The sequence below is a fragment of the Nipponia nippon genome, unplaced genomic scaffold (assembly GCF_047370975.1).
Source record: "Nipponia nippon isolate SJK-2023a ecotype South Korea unplaced genomic scaffold, ASM4737097v1 scaffold_9, whole genome shotgun sequence".
Lineage (NCBI taxonomy): Eukaryota > Metazoa > Chordata > Aves > Pelecaniformes > Threskiornithidae > Nipponia > Nipponia nippon.
Window position 1 is genome coordinate 34,786,631 of NW_028262413.1, and position 15,913 is coordinate 34,802,543.

A 15,913-nucleotide genomic window follows, 5' to 3' on the forward strand; every position below is an offset into this window, starting at 1 on the left:
GCTTTTAAAAATGGTACATTCTCATCATGTTTCTCCGTGATGACACAGCTCAGGACTACCAGAATGGGGAATACTTGATCATCATATACTATATATACTGAATTTCACTATTACTCATTTCCTATCACTTAGAAAAGTTTACAAAGCAATCTTTTGCAATTACAGACATGTAATTAGATTTAGATTAGGAATGCGTTGCTAAGGATCCTAGATTCCAAATGTTCCTTTAATTAAAATCTCTTTGGTTTTGATCTCAGCCAATGTCTCTGACTTATACAGAAGCTATGCCCAGTGAATTTACTCAGTGGATCATAAATCTGATGATCAGGCATTAGATTTTATGATGCATTCTTAAACTGTGGGTCTTTTTATTAGTTCTTTGTCACAGGGAATGCTGCCTTTACTGCTAATAGACAGTTCTAAGTAAATTCCTACAACAGTATACTAACACTAGTTAAAGACATGTTAAAACTTATTTGGAACACCTGAAATAGGGTAAAATCCAAACAGCAGTCAATGCCAAGAATGACACTGGTTTCAGCAGTGATCCCACATCTGTTGGAAAAGAAAATCCCAAAGAGCATCAATAGGACTAATGTAAAATACAATTAGTTCCTCACTTTGTATCAAGTGTACTAAGCTGTTTTGGATAAAATTTCAGTCAGTTTCAGAGAAAAGAAGTTCCAGTTATTTTGTAGAGCTACAGTAAGTTAGATGTGCTTGCCTGGGCAAAGCTGTCTTAATTCAGTTTTGGTCATTTTAGGAATCCCACTGAGAGATAACCTAAAGGATGTTTCTTCATGTATTTTTTAATATATTTTGTTACAGGATATTTCATTTTGCTGAGAGCATTGTAATTCATTTGGAAAACTAGATAATTGCAAACACCTTATAAGTAAAGTATCTTTAAAAGAAGTCATATTATTGACTTAAGATTTAAAAACACAGGAAATACGGCAGACTCTATGGCTTTTTTTTAATGCAAGATCCAAACTAGGTGATTTATAACTGTTTGTCTTTTGCCGTAGAATACATCAAAATCAGAAAGAGGAAGTGAGTAAGAGGAATTTTTCATATGATATGTATCAAAATAAATTCTTTACTTGCACTAAACCATGTCTTTTTCAATTTCCTTTTACTATCAATGTCCTAGTCACCTGAGTTCATATGCAAACAATGGATCACGTGGCACAGAGGCACCAAAACTGGTTGCTGGAATTTTGATATTCTCTTAAAGAAAAAGACAAAATGTAGAGGGATTTTTCTGAGTTTAATAAAAAAAACGCTAAACTGTTGACAACCAAACATATTTTGCACTCTGAAAAACTGGCTGAGGGTGGAGAAAGCAATCTCAGGCACAGTGTGAAGCAGGATTAAAATCTACATCTATATTACCCTGAGACAAATCTGTAAAGGCTGGTCTGAGGAACACAGCACTTTCAACTTCTCTCATCATTGATTTTATTAGTTTGCAGGACAAATGTCTGGTTTTATTTTGCTTTGTTTTCATTTTGTTATGTTCTGTGCAATCAATACACAACATCTATATGGGTGTGACTTTGATAAATCCAGTCCTATGATTTCAGAAACTAATCTGCATGAAGACTGTCTGATGCAAGCCCCAAGCTAAGTTTCAGAATATCATATTTTCTATATAAATAACGGTAGAATGGAAGCTGAATGGAAACTAAGGCAGTAGCCCTGATTAGTGTGAGGCTACAGAGTGCAATTTAATAGACCAGTCTTAGATGATGAAATATTACTTTTAATGGTACTTCTGTGTTTTTAAACTGCTCAGTAAATATTATTTAATTTGGAAGAGGTTAAGAATCATCAGGGAATACACAATATGCAGCATATAGCTATAACATGCACACATATAGACATTTACATGTATTACACCTATTTTTATAATTTTATATAATTTTTATACTTTTTAAAAATTTTTATGTATGTAAAAAATGAAAATTTAGCTTTACAGCATTTACTTAGAGAGGCTAAAGCCAGAAACCAATTGCAGATACTCAAAATGCATTCAAAACATGTGAGGGATTTCACTGAACCAATACCCACTGAGCAGTGCTATTGCACAGTAACTCCTAAACTGTTTTAATGTTTGAAACAGAGACCATATTCCATGTATCCTTCTCCAGTACCAACTGAAATGGAATCCTTTTGGATAAATTCTAATTAAGACTCTTCACTCTTTTTCTTTGAGGACTGCCATGTGAAAGAAGCCGATCTAATTGTTCTACCCATTCAGGGCAGCACAACATGCATAGCTCATTTGGAGTGGCAAGCCAAGTACTACTGTGGTTTGATTTGCCTCACCTTCCCAAAAGCACTACGCTTATGCAGGGAATGGGTGGAGAATGATCCAGGTGAGCTCCTCGCTTACTGAAAGCTCTTTGCAGCAATCAGCATAACCTTCATACTGCCCTGAAATATCTACACTGCAATATTTTTAAGAATGTGGAAGTCTAATTGTAATAATACCCTGCTCTCTGCAACATATCTACATTAAAGGACAACTGTGGTAAAGAAAGAAGGATTCACAATAACATCGTGCATCTTTCAAAAATTATTTATCTATATATTATATACTATATATCATATATTTTATATCTGATATGTTATATAATATATATTACACCTTGAAAGGATAGAAGTGTTGCTCTTACTTTGGAAAACTGTAAATCACAGCATTTCAAGTTTAAAAAAAAAAAAATCTATCAACCACCGTAGACCCCTTGCTTTTTAACTGTGTAACGTGCATACTTAACACTCTGAAATTTATAACATACAGAACAGTCTACAAAGGACTATGGCTTAAATGCTACTGCTTACAAGGTTTTAAATTCAAATCTATTTACTAAAGAAAGAAGAAACAATAATGTTTTAGACCAGTCATATAAGCTCCAGCAAGGTAAATCAGAAAGTTTTCTGTCCCAAAGGGCAGAAGGGTAGCTCTCCCTAACACTGTCTCACAAGCTGTTTCCTAATCCAAGGACCACGGTATGTCCCACACACTTTGTCTCCTGCATATTACACTGGGACTTTGAGCTCACCACTGCCACAGGAGACACATCTTAAGGTTATGATAGATACTTCCATGAAAACATCAGTGCAGTGATAAAGGAGCAGAGAGAGCAAATCAACCATGCAGAATTATCAGAACAGAGCACACAACAAAGAACGTCCTTATTCTACTTCCTCTGTCCATGTGGTGGTCATATTTTGAATGTTGCGTACGTATCTGGCCTCTCCCTTTCTCCTTATCCTGAAAATAATATAGCAGAATTGGAAAATGTTTAGAAAAGGACAGCAAGGTTTATGAAATGTACAGAATGAGTTCCATTAAAGGAATGGATATGCGAGCTAAAGTTTATATAGTTTATAAACCTTTTCCTTAGCTGGAAGTTTCTCAAGACATCATAATCAGAGACAAGATACTGAGCCAGATGAATCTTTTATCTGATGCAGCATGGCCAGTCTCATGCTCTTAATCTTTTGGCCACAATGTGATCAGAAACGTGAGGTGAAACAGGGGGAGGAGAGAACTGAAATGCAGTAGTGAGGACATTCACTATTAGCATATTTTATTTGGAAATAGAAGTCTGTTTACAGCATGGATAAATACATGCATTGGCATGTTAATCTAGATAGAAAGGAGGCTGAACTACTTTGGCCTCTGCTCATGTAATCAGGACACCAGATGGTTTTGCATACCTGAATTGATGCCTGTCCTGTGATTGCTGTACTACTAATTACACCATAACCATCAACCTACAGGAAGTATGTCACAAACTTAGATGCAGAAATCTCTGTGTGCACATTTCTCAGAACTGTCAGTGTTTCACTCAATTCCTAGTCAATGTTTACTGATAATCACTTTGGAGCTGTATTATGGAAGGTCAGATTTCAACGTGCAATTGTTTTTACCAGTATTCAGATACAAATTGGACTTGAAGCAACTGCATACAAATGTTCAAGTCTTCATACCCTCATACCTACAGGGCTCAATAACACAGGAATCTGAATACTGGGCATTCCGCTCAAGCTTATATTGTTCCCTGGGAATATTAGGATAGCCCCATCACATAGTATAAATAATTAAATAATAATGACCAATAAATAATCAAAGCAAACTGTTTGCAAAGATCTATCATCTAAACTACTTTCAAAAACATGGAGTATGTATGTTTGCAACCAGAGGGGCTGGATTGTGAATTAACTGCAATCTCACAAAAACAAATATTGATTAGACTTTTGTTGCTTATGAGATAATATGTATTTAAGACCTGGGTAAAGTTCAGGTTTATTTTGCTCATTGTTCTTAATTAATAACTAACCTTTACCAGCATTCAGATTTCAGCACTGAAAAATATTTGGATTTTTGGAGATCTAACATTAACTGACAACAGTTCACTTCTATGCACCTAGAATTAACATAAACAGTTGAAGAGTATAAGACTTTGGATAACAAACCAGTTTGTTTGTTCATCTCTTCTGATGACAATACTACTACCCTTCCTTACTTCAAGGTTGAAGGTCTATGGCTTTTCCTACGTTCTCTTTTACCAGATCTCTGCTGTCACTGGATGATGGGTTGTTCTCTTGACTTTCTAACCAGTGTTCTCAGACAAGCTTCTAACAAGCAATTTTATCTGTAAGAACTGGTCTTTCTCTGATAGAGAATTCTCAGGATGGGGCTTGAAATATCCCAGCAAAAATGCATCCTTCTGCTGTTCTAAAGTACTTTATCAAAGGTTTTTATGTTCCTGTGGCTAACATGCTGCTCATCAAACACAACGCTAGAACATAAGGAGAGGTCTCTAAGTACCCTCTGCATGCCAGATTTGCAGAAGTCAGAACCTTTTCAGTGGATCTAAAGCAGTATGTAAATATAACAAAGTGCCTCACAACAAGTATTACTTGGCACTGAAATTTGCATGTCTGAAAAACAAGACTCCTTGGGGTAAACAGCTTTCACTACTGTACAACTTTATTTCCTGCTTCATACTTCTGAATGTGTTCAGAAATCACAGGTGACATGCTTCATGATTCAATTCTTGTAGTATTTCTATAAGAAATTAGTAATCTACTGATTTTTTGTCATTTCTACCAAAGAAAAAGAGGTACACTCAGTGACTACGTGGCTTGGGTTCCCAAATCCCAACTGGCAAAGTGACCAGGGACTCACAGACGAGTACAGCAAAACGGAGCCAGCTCTCAAAGCATAGGTCCATCCACATGCTAGTCTACAGCATCCTGTTAATACAGAAAGTCTGATTCCCAAAAGCTAGGATATTATTGGTACATTATTGACCTGACCTAAGGTGCTATACCTCTAAGCAGAGGTAAATGGCAAGGGAAGAGCACTGTGCTGCCACAGCTGTGTAACACCCGGCTCCAGAACTAGTTGCTAGCTCCAGTCTTCTGCACCATGCTTCACTGAGACAACACACAGAGATGAGTAACAGACAAAGAGAAGGTCTCCAAAATCAAGTAGAATTTCAATATTGTGCTGAGCAGGTGTCAGATACAGAGTATCCCCATGTTTTTTTCCAGTATACTGGTGCTATCAGTCATGAAATGATTTGTACTGATCAAGAGCTCTTCAGAGAACAGAAAGAGTTTGATTTGCATTTTATTGGTTTCACTCAGTGGAGAAGACTGCAAAAAGAATTATTGAAGGGACTTCAGTCATTGCAGGCATCAGCCAAGATTTCAAATTTTTTTTCTTTTCTTAAGAAAACAGAAACAGTGACATATTTGTAAATTGAGTCAGCAAGTTATCAAAGCACTTTCCTAAACTACTTTTTCAAGGCATTACTTTTTCTAACATAAGGCAGCTAGCTCTTCACTCAGATCAGCGTTAATTAAAAAGAGAAAGTACTGCAACTGCTGAATAAGGAATTAGGTAGTTCCTCATCAGAGTGCTTTGTCTCAAACAATGAGGACAGTAATATACGTGGCAGTAAGGCTGTCAAGATGTCATGTTTTACTGTCTGTAGCACTTATTTGTTTTTTGTCATCAGCTGTTCTTTGTATTTTGGTATGAAACTGTAGCATGACATTTTTGCATACTGTTAGCATTTACCACGCTTCACCCCAGGAAATATTGCTGTTCCCCAGGAGTGATATTTTGCTGCAAGATATTTGCGTTATAACAGTGATTGTGTCTCTAACACAAAGGTAGGAAGTAATAAAAAGAGGAAGCAGGGATTGCTGAGCATATTTTGTGATTTACTTGTTACTTTTCTTATAGTGATAAATTTCCCCAAACTCCAGCTTAAGCACCCTCAATTTCATCATTCATTGTTTTATTTTCACCCCCAAACCAGATAATCACACACATTCAGATACTACAACTAGGTTGTAGACAAAAGCAAATGCAGAAGGTGGTAAACATGAGTTACACACAGAGACAGTATATATAATGTGGAAGAACCTACCACATCTGGCCAGATGGAAATACTACTGTTTAAGTAGACTGTCCACGTTTCACTTTTTCGTAACATGATCCACAATATGATTCAGGCCAGAAATGAACCATGGTAAAACCCTGAGCCTGCAGTCAGCCTTGGCAGGACAACAGCTGCCAGTCTTTCCCCTGAGTGAGAGCAGGTGGTGACCTACATATGAACCATTTCTTGTTGCTTTGGGGTTCATTGATTTCAGTTCTCACTACTCACAGCTCAAATCTCAGCTGTGCAGCTAAAACATGAACCTCCTGCGCTGCACCACCGTGCTAGGATGCACTCCTTTCCTCCCTCTGCGAGGAGGAGGCCTCATCTGATGGGGAGGCAAACAGAGATAAGAGATTGGTTAATGAAGAAGGTCTAAGGGTGTAATCTGGTGTAAGAGGTTTGGACACAAAGATAATGAAATGTTAATTACAATATTGGTTACTGCTTCATTATTATAACAATGATACCACAAGCCAGTCTGCAGTGCATCTGGATTCACTGGAAAACCTCCAGAGCTATAGGTTCCAACAAGCTGTATACTTAGCTGTTCCTAAAATTAAATGCATGTGGAGATATACTGGTAGCAACCTATAAGAGGATAATGCAGAAGGCAGTTTCCTTGTACAACTCTAGAGTTGACATAAAATTTAGGTAGCAATTTGAACTATTTTATTCATCTCTTTATTAAAGCAAGATTAGTTAGATTATATTTCTCAGAACTGCCTCCCACCTGTTGTGAAACAGAAGGTTTTACTATCTGTTATTAAGATTATATGTGTTCATTGTTTGATTACTGTTAGTGATGAGTTATTTTGAATGTGGTTTATTTATCTTAATTTTATATTTTGCTTTTTGCACATTTTCACTAAAATTTCTTGTACTTGCTAGTGACTGTAACTCTATAGACACTTGTCTGCTTAAAGTTTCTACATACAAACTCACCTGCTGGAAATCTTGCTGAAAGAGAATAGAAGATGCATATAAATACAGTGAAATGCAGTTAATTCAGTTTTCCAGCTGAGTGAATATTTGTGTTTTTTTTTTTTTAATTTCAGGACTTCATATTGCTCTATCATTAGGTAGAGTTGTGTAAGAAAAAAATAATATAATGATATTGCCCAGCCTTCTGCTCAAAAAAAAAAAAAAAAAATTGGACAGAGGCATCACTTTACACTTGTTTAAAAATCCTCTACCAAACATAAAGGCTATAATATCCCTGCATTTTTAAACCATCTACTAAAATGGACAGGCTAAAATATTTTACAATTTCACAGAAAAAAGTTCTGAAAATTTTTAAATATGGATAAGCTTTTGCAGGTATCACAATGCTTTGCAGAAGTAAGATTACTTCACTTTTAACTGTTTACTAAAATGGCTAGCACTTACTGATAAACTCTGCAGACTTATGCGATACCCAGTCTAGCAAAAGCTCATATTATATTTAACAGAGAAGATCAAATTGCTGCAGAGTAAATGTCAGCAAGAAAACAGAACAGTTTATGAGGCAAATAGAAGTGATTTCTGAAGCTGCTCCTTCTACTAATTTGTACTGCTACTCAGCTTGCAATATCTGTTGGAGAATAAACACATACACAAGCACTCAGAGTGTGGGGTGCCTATGGGTGCTGGTGGGAAATTCTTACGTTCAAAGCCTGGGAGCTAGAGATAAGTTTTCTCATGTAACAGGAATCCAACATTAGAACACAAATTCCCATTTCAGAAAAGTTGCACATATAGCTTGTACTGCCTCTCCTGAAATACAGGAATTCATATTTTGGATTCAAGTGAAATGTGCTTTCAGATAAAATTTGATGTCTTATATCATGTAGTATGACTGTTCTTATCTACTATATACTACACAGCAAATGTGCATTTGCCAAATAACTTAATTAATCCTTTTCAAGGCAGGAATAGTCACTGAAATACCATTTTTCCAGTGTACCACCCAGAAGGCAAAAGTAAGGAACAAGAGGTAATGTGATAAAGCAGTGATGCTCCTTTAAGACAGTTATATTATTTTGCAGATACAAATTTCTTAATTTTAACATTACTTATAGAATAAACTCTGGCGATATTATAGAAAAAAAGCATTCTCAAGGCTTTTGCATGGCATTTGGAATATGATAAATGCTATAGTTATCTTGCATTGACAGTTCAGCCTGATGGACTAATATTAAGAAATATTACAGAATTATCCTCTGCTTTCTTGAAGCAGTTACTAAAACTTGGATCCAAGTATATATCATAGGTGTTAAAATATAAGGCTGGAAAGACAGTACATAATTTTCAGCAAATTATAATGCTTCTTTTCTAAAGCTACTGAAGTGAAATATTAGATTTTTAAAAACTCTTTTCCAATTAAGGATCTTGAATGGACAGTAGTCAATCTAATGTCTTCTTCCCTAAAGCCACTGGACAATTTTACAGTCATGTCCAATGTGATGACTCAGTTATGAGTTAACGTGTTGATTTTGAGACTCATCTTGTTAAACATTTTAGAGTTCATAGGCATCTGTGGGTTTATTTATAATATATTGCTCCTTCTTACATAAATAAAATGAAAATAACCTGGGTGCTTTGATATGAAGGAACACTGGAATGCTTTGTATTTACTTATGCTAAACTAACAATAATGAATAAGCAATAGCATGAAACAAGCTCATATTGGCCTTACCTGATCCACTAACTGGGAGTAGAGATCATAGCAATTGTCAAAAATGTATTTATAAGTTGAGTCCAGGCATGCTCTTACACAGTCTTTCACCACAGTACTCGCTCGAGGCGGGCTCTGCAATTCAAGGACCTAATATTTCATAAATGGTAGAATGTCAGAATTAGATTGAACACAAAAAATCCAAGTGTTGCAATGAATGCAGTTCTGTAATACAGGATGAAAAGCGTTGAAATATGATAATGATAAAAATATTTTAAATTGTGTTGACTTAAGGTGATCTTAGTTTAAAGATGCATTAAAACACATACTTAAGCAAGTAGATTGTATCATTAAGTTTTATTTGAATGAAATTATTCATATAATGAAAGAGGCATACATGCCCAAGTGTTTACATCTTTAGGTTTTCCACTAGAGGTGGAAAATCTAAAGGTTTTTCCATTATTTAGGAAATAATTAACGATATAATTATGTGCTTTCCTCTGAATAAGAATATCAGCCAAATAGCTCTTCATTTTTTAAAGCAAAGGGTTCAGCTTTTTACTCCACTTTAGGATACATTAATTTGAACTTCAATTTAATGGATTATTTTAATGCTTTTTATGTAGTGCCTAACACAGTGAAATCACATGGTATTGCAACAAACGTTGTTTTGTGTTTCTGTATTTTCATCCAGTAGTATCAATGTGTACCATTCAATTCTAATAATATTTCAGAACTTTACCACCTAGATATCAACATCTGGAGCGACTAAAGCAAGTAGAATTATCAGACCTATTTTGCTGTTTGGCATGTGATATTATGATACTACTAGGAAAACATTATTCTGTATGACACACGTTCCTCATGAGTTCGACTGAGTTTGCTTTATGTGACTTTAAACTAATTAAAACGGTAAATTTTTTGTTTCCTTCAGGACATGTAAAAATAAGTGTTAAAAAAGGAAAAGATAGTTGTTTATTTTTCAAAGATAATGGCTTTTACCACATTGTTAATACAAAGTATGAATAAGATGACTTTACTTCAATGATCTTCAGTAAGCTGAGAGATTTAATTTAAAACTGAAGGAGATGAATTGATTGCGAGTATTAAATAGAGTATGATCTTCCTGGAAAATAAAAGGCAACAGCATTTTTTTTTTTAGAGTCATAAAGGACAATACCTTCATTCGAAAAAAAGTAATGCTGGTAAGCAGGTCCACAGTTGATTTCAGATCTTGGAGTCTTTCAGAATTGCTGGCAGGGAAATTATCCTGGTGAAGAGGGAGGAAGAGAGGAATCATGTGAAATTGGAGTTACAGGTAAGATCCTTGAACAACCAGGGAAAAAACCCTCTAGGAAAACACAGATGCTTCTGCAAAGGATTAGAAATGCTCATGTGTCACCTGAATTCTGCCTGTGAGGAAGTCAGTGATGACATGAATAGGAACACTTCTGATAATGCTCCTGTAACATGAATGATTTAAAATATTGTGATATTTTCAAAACAGTAATGGAATAAAAAATACTACAAAAAGACTGGAAAATGTTGCTAATGAAAATAATTTATGGGTTTTCCATGGTACACAAATCAATTGTAGGCATAAATGTAGTAGTAAGCTTAATGAAGAAACCATATATGAAATTTTTGCTATGATCTCTAGGTTAACAGGAAGACTGATGGGAAGTAGTTTTATTTAAATGGCTTCCTACTAATGAAACATCAGCCAAATATCCTCATGCTCCAATATTATCTGGATAACATTCTTCAAAATTAAAAGATCCTAGGATGAACATATCTGCTGCATGAAGGATATGGTCTTAAAAACTGAGTATGTGCAACTTCTACCACCTCTAATGCCTTGGGGTCCTTTTAAATATTCCATTTCTCATTCGGCTTTAGAAAGCAGGCCAGATGAACAGAGAAATCCCTGAGTTGGAGGCTGCCATTTCTAGAAGCTGAAAGGAGAGCCATAGCTGATGGAGCCCTAATCGCTTATGTATCATCCAAAAGTTTCACGATACAGTGCAATGGAAAAGGAGAGAGACTTCAGAACGGTATGATAACTTGCAGGTATTCAGTGCATGCTTCTTTCCTGAAAGGCTGGGTTTAGAGCATACCTCAGTGGAAAGAGCTTCCATGAGGCAGAAATGAAACTGGAATTCCTACCATGTAGAAAATGAGGAGTCAAGTATCTTTCGACATTCCTAGGATCTTAGCATGGAAGTTACAGCAAAGACGTCAGCCTCTCAGAATAAATACAGCAGTAACTGCAATTTGCAGTACATGAGTCAGTAAAGGTAATTCCCAGATGAATTAACTTTATCAAGTTATGGATTAATTTAACCAAAATTGTTGAATCCTACTCTTTCTTGAATGTCTGTTCATCCCTTGACCCATTCTTATCTTTTGGAAAGAAAATAGTAACTTTTTTCAAATTGGAAAAATACTGTTGTTAAACTGCTTAAGTTCTGTAAGTTTTTGTTCCAAAGGATCTGGCATCTCATGTCAGCACCCAATATTTTCAGCTTCTATGCCACAAGAGGGATTAACCTCTAAAACTTCTTTAAGCAGATAAAGTGCACAGGGATATTTACATGAAAAAACATTTGAGTTTTCCTCTAGACAGAATACATGGCACATACCCTGTATTTAGATAAATCAATCCTCAGAGAATTGTGCAATTGATCCAGCAGTTTTATGAACTTTTCTCTCTGTAAAAAGAAAACAAGAATATGTTGCATAAGAATTTGCAGATTCTTATAACTGATGGGTTTTTAGAAAGCTGCTTTCCATTCTTAACTTATTTGAAAAATAGATTGTTTTCTGTTGTTTCATATAAAAGTGCTGGTCTGAGATATCTGTGTTTCAAGGCCAGGCAATGTATCTTTTATCACTTTATTTTCCCTTTCTATCCTATATTGTGATTTACCTGGTATGCATTCAATACTGTGCAGCTGTGCAATACATTACTGAGGTGACATACTTTCCTATGCAGTGTTTTCCTTTCCTAATGACTGATGCATTGTTAAATAACTCCAAATATCTAGAAATTTAAAAGCATTGCCTGATGTTACTGACCAAAAATGCAATAACAGCCATCAACTCAGTATATAAGTCCAAAGTTTTAAGTTATGTTAGCAAGGCTTATTAAAACAGATAAGCTTGTTAAATTTTTATATTTGCTTTGTAATTGCTTACACTCTTGAAGAAGGCACTTTCCCCCTCCCTTTAATGTGTAAGAAACAATGCTTATTTACAGAAGAATTTGGTGTAAAAGTATGATTGAAAATTATACCTCAGAAACAGTGGCTTTTGTAACAACAAGCTAAGTAATACTATGCAGTTATAGTTTTCCCTTTCAAATGCGAGATAAACTTGTTATCTTGATAGATGAAGGTGCAGTGAAAACATTTTGCTGTGAGACACCCAGCTGAGTTGTGCCATTCTCAAGTAATACTAATGAGAGCTTCTAATTACCAGTCTTCATGTTAGAACATATTCCATAGTCCACTGCACAAAATTATGCAGAAATCCTTGCCAGTCTATGTGAAAGCAGCAGGCTTGTGGAAGTAGCAAGATCTGATAGCTCTCAGAATGCATGATGGTATCCGCACCATCCCTGAAATATGATCAGCAATAATATGAAAATAGAGTTCTTTATGCACTGTCTCTCATCAGTGGAGCACTAACCTACACCAAAAGCCACTAATTTGGCACAGTTCCCTTAAGGGATCAATCAAAAGGGAACTTCTTTGTCATGTTATAAATCTGTATGAAATATTCAGTCAGCCAAATCCTTCCCAGCTGTAGCCTGAGGACTTGAATTTGAGATGTTCTTTTTGATGAATGGTGTGCAGCTATCCACTAACAAAAGCCTTTTGGCTCAAGAGAGGAAAATAATCTAATATTTTGCCTATAAGTCAATTGTTTGAAAAAAAGAGCTCCAGATATCTATTTGTGATGCTTACTATTGTCTTTCTATCCATCTGTTGAACTATGAATTGGATTGCAATTTGAAGGTAAACTGGCATTAACATTAGAAAAAAAGGAAAAAAATATAGAAAATCCAGCAAAAACACTCTAAATTTCAAAAGCTGGATCAAACTCAAGTCTAATAGGGCTTGAACATGGAAAGAGTAGCTTTGTTTCAACAAAGATGCAGTGTCATTCCATAATAAACCATTGATTAGCTTATAAAAGAAAACCTGAATAAGAACAGAGCAATACTGTGCTATCATGACAATACAATAATTAAATCATAAATATTCTGATAGTGCTTTTCACCTATAAAACTTTTTTACTTTATAGTAATGGAGCAACATTAATATTCCTCTTTCAAAGCAAACCTCTAGCAGAAGCAGCAGATAAAGTTCCAGTTCAAGAACATGCTGTTTCCAAACTAAAGATCTGGCCCTGGGTACATTTATATGTGAGTACTTCCACCAGACTTAACATTTAAAAGAAAATTAAATTGATATTTAGAGTAAATATTTCTCTAAAAAAATACTGAATGGACCTGAAAACAATGACTTAATGGGTTTTTAATTTTTTTAACAGACTTAGTACATCTAACGCTACTTCAAACAAGTATAATTTTTATTTAATAAATTCTAATTATGTTTAATATTTTATTTCATGTCAATAAATGGTATTTTAGAAAACACTATCATGTTTTCATAGCTACTCTTAAATGAAAAATAGCTTTGATATCAACCATACAAATAACAGCCATACAAAAGAAAGAGGAAGGAATGCATTTTCCAGCATCAAACTGTGTTTATACTCTGACTACATCATGTGTAATAGTAGAGATATGAAAGCAACCTCTAACCTCTTTGAATTATTGCTCTCCCTTCCCACTCTCATCTCCCCAGTGAGGGTAGGCGAACAAATCAGAATACAGTGTGAACAAAGTGAACATGTCTTTAATTTTTTATCATGTTCAAAGACTAGGAAGTCCACACTGTGAAATACTGATCCACTGAAGGAAAGTTAGCAACAACAAAAAAAGTACTACCACATCCTGAGATGCTGGTATTCCTCCTAAAATTTTTGATACCTAAATCCAGGACTTGAACAATGCACCATTATTTCAGCAAAAATAGAAGTCCATCCTTATAGGCTCTTGTGAGAAGAACAACAGTATTTATGGCTAGATCCACTAGACTAATATGAGTTCACTGACGACATATAGCCCAAGAAAGTAATTGCAACCGATACTTAGACCTTAGTGCAGTCTAGTGCAGTTGGTAGTTTGTAAGCCTCGCTGCAATAAAAACTAAAACTGATTGTTGAAGATTTTAGTATTATGCATGTGTGCCAGTGCTTTCTACCCTATATGCCTTACATATCACTATATAAGGAACTGAACAGTATCTTCTCTAGCTTTTATAGTGATTGATTGTAAAGACTCAGGGTAAAATTTTCAAAAGCTAATAGCAATGCTTATTCTTTAAAATGACCAACTTCTTAAAAATGTTTGAATTTAGAAGTTAATATGGTATCACGTATTAGGAAAAAAAAAAAAAAGATGAGGATTAGTATTCTATTGAAAAAGAAAATCTACTTACCCCAAAGTTGGTAGCTGCAAACCGATCTGAGGCAGATACATTAGTTGCTGCTGTAGTATGAGCATAGAAAGCATTTATATTGGCCAACAACGTACTCATAACTGCTGGAACACCAGGGCACATATATTTAGAAGACAGACAGGAAAAGTGCCTACAATTCAAACAAACTGACAGTTATTAAAGATGGCAAAGATTCTGCCCTTTCTCTCATCACAATTTCTTTTCAGCTCCAATGATGTAAATTTCAAGCTACATCATGGACAATTGTGCAGATACCCATGAGGAAAATCCAAACACGTTTGATATAATTTCTCCTTGTTGCCCACTGATATTTTCAAAATGAACACATCAGATTCACATTTGCTTCTTACTCTGTTAATCTTAAATACAAAAACATGATTTAACTGTCTTAACTGCTATTAAGCAAAACATTCATTATTAAACAGAAACTTAAAATCAAACACAAACATGTCATCATAAAAGGCCACAAGAGATCTATATTCTAGTGGAGAAAGATTTAATTGATGCCAACAAAAAGACTCAAACGAGCATTTTACTGTGGCTTGTATTTTAGGCTACATTATTAACAAAAGGTGAGGCATCGAGCAACTTCTGGGTTCACCTTAATTTGATTTAGACCGTAACTGAAACCATTCCACTTTGATTCAGGCCAGTAAAGTTTAAGTAATCAGTCTGTTAAACCTAAACCAGCTTCATATTGGAAAACAATGTTTAAGAAAAGAGAAAGTCTGTCACTGAGCCCAATTGGGGCTTCAGGAGAAAAAAGGCTTTATCCTCCATTTCCTGCAGAGTCTGAGGAGATTTACATTCTTACAATTCTGTAACTACTATCCAGCTTCCTGATCTGACCTGTTTTGATCCCAGAGGGAAGCTACAGCACTACCAGTCTTGTGGCATGGTGCTTGGACCAACAAGGGAGATTAAAGCCACGGCATATCTTTGTGCTGCATGCACACAGCATAGAAATATGGGCATTTATACAGCGAGGTATGCTACTGGAATGGGGGAGAAGCTCAGAGTGATGAACTCAGTTGGCTATTGAAGGCTGAAGCTGGCAGCAGCAGTAGGAGAAGGAGAAAAGTTTGGGTGAGCCTCCTATTCCCATTAGGAGCAGTTCAGTTAGAGCTGTTCTCATAGAATCATTTAGGTTGGAAAAGACCTTTGAGATCACCAAACCTAGCACATTAATGTAGCAC

At 35.4% G+C, this 15,913-nt stretch overlaps 1 protein-coding gene across 7 annotated transcripts in view; it reads right to left on the bottom strand.

The window, feature by feature from the left end:
* The window catches only part of UNC13C (unc-13 homolog C), a 262,536-nt gene that overhangs the window by 83,645 nt on the left and 162,978 nt on the right, over positions 1-15,913 (bottom strand). For all 7 annotated transcript variants that reach the window (XR_015701258.1, XR_015701259.1, XM_087743345.1 and 4 more), the window contains 4 exons: positions 14,697-14,847; positions 11,769-11,837; positions 10,307-10,396; positions 9,148-9,276 (listed from right to left, as the gene is read on the bottom strand). Coding sequence is in view for 5 of the 7 variants with exons in the window: in XM_087743345.1 (XP_087599471.1) it covers positions 9,148-9,276; positions 10,307-10,396; positions 11,769-11,837; positions 14,697-14,847 (439 nt within the window). In the remaining 2 variants the exon portion in view is untranslated. The remainder of the gene's footprint in view (positions 1-9,147; positions 9,277-10,306; positions 10,397-11,768; positions 11,838-14,696; positions 14,848-15,913) is intronic.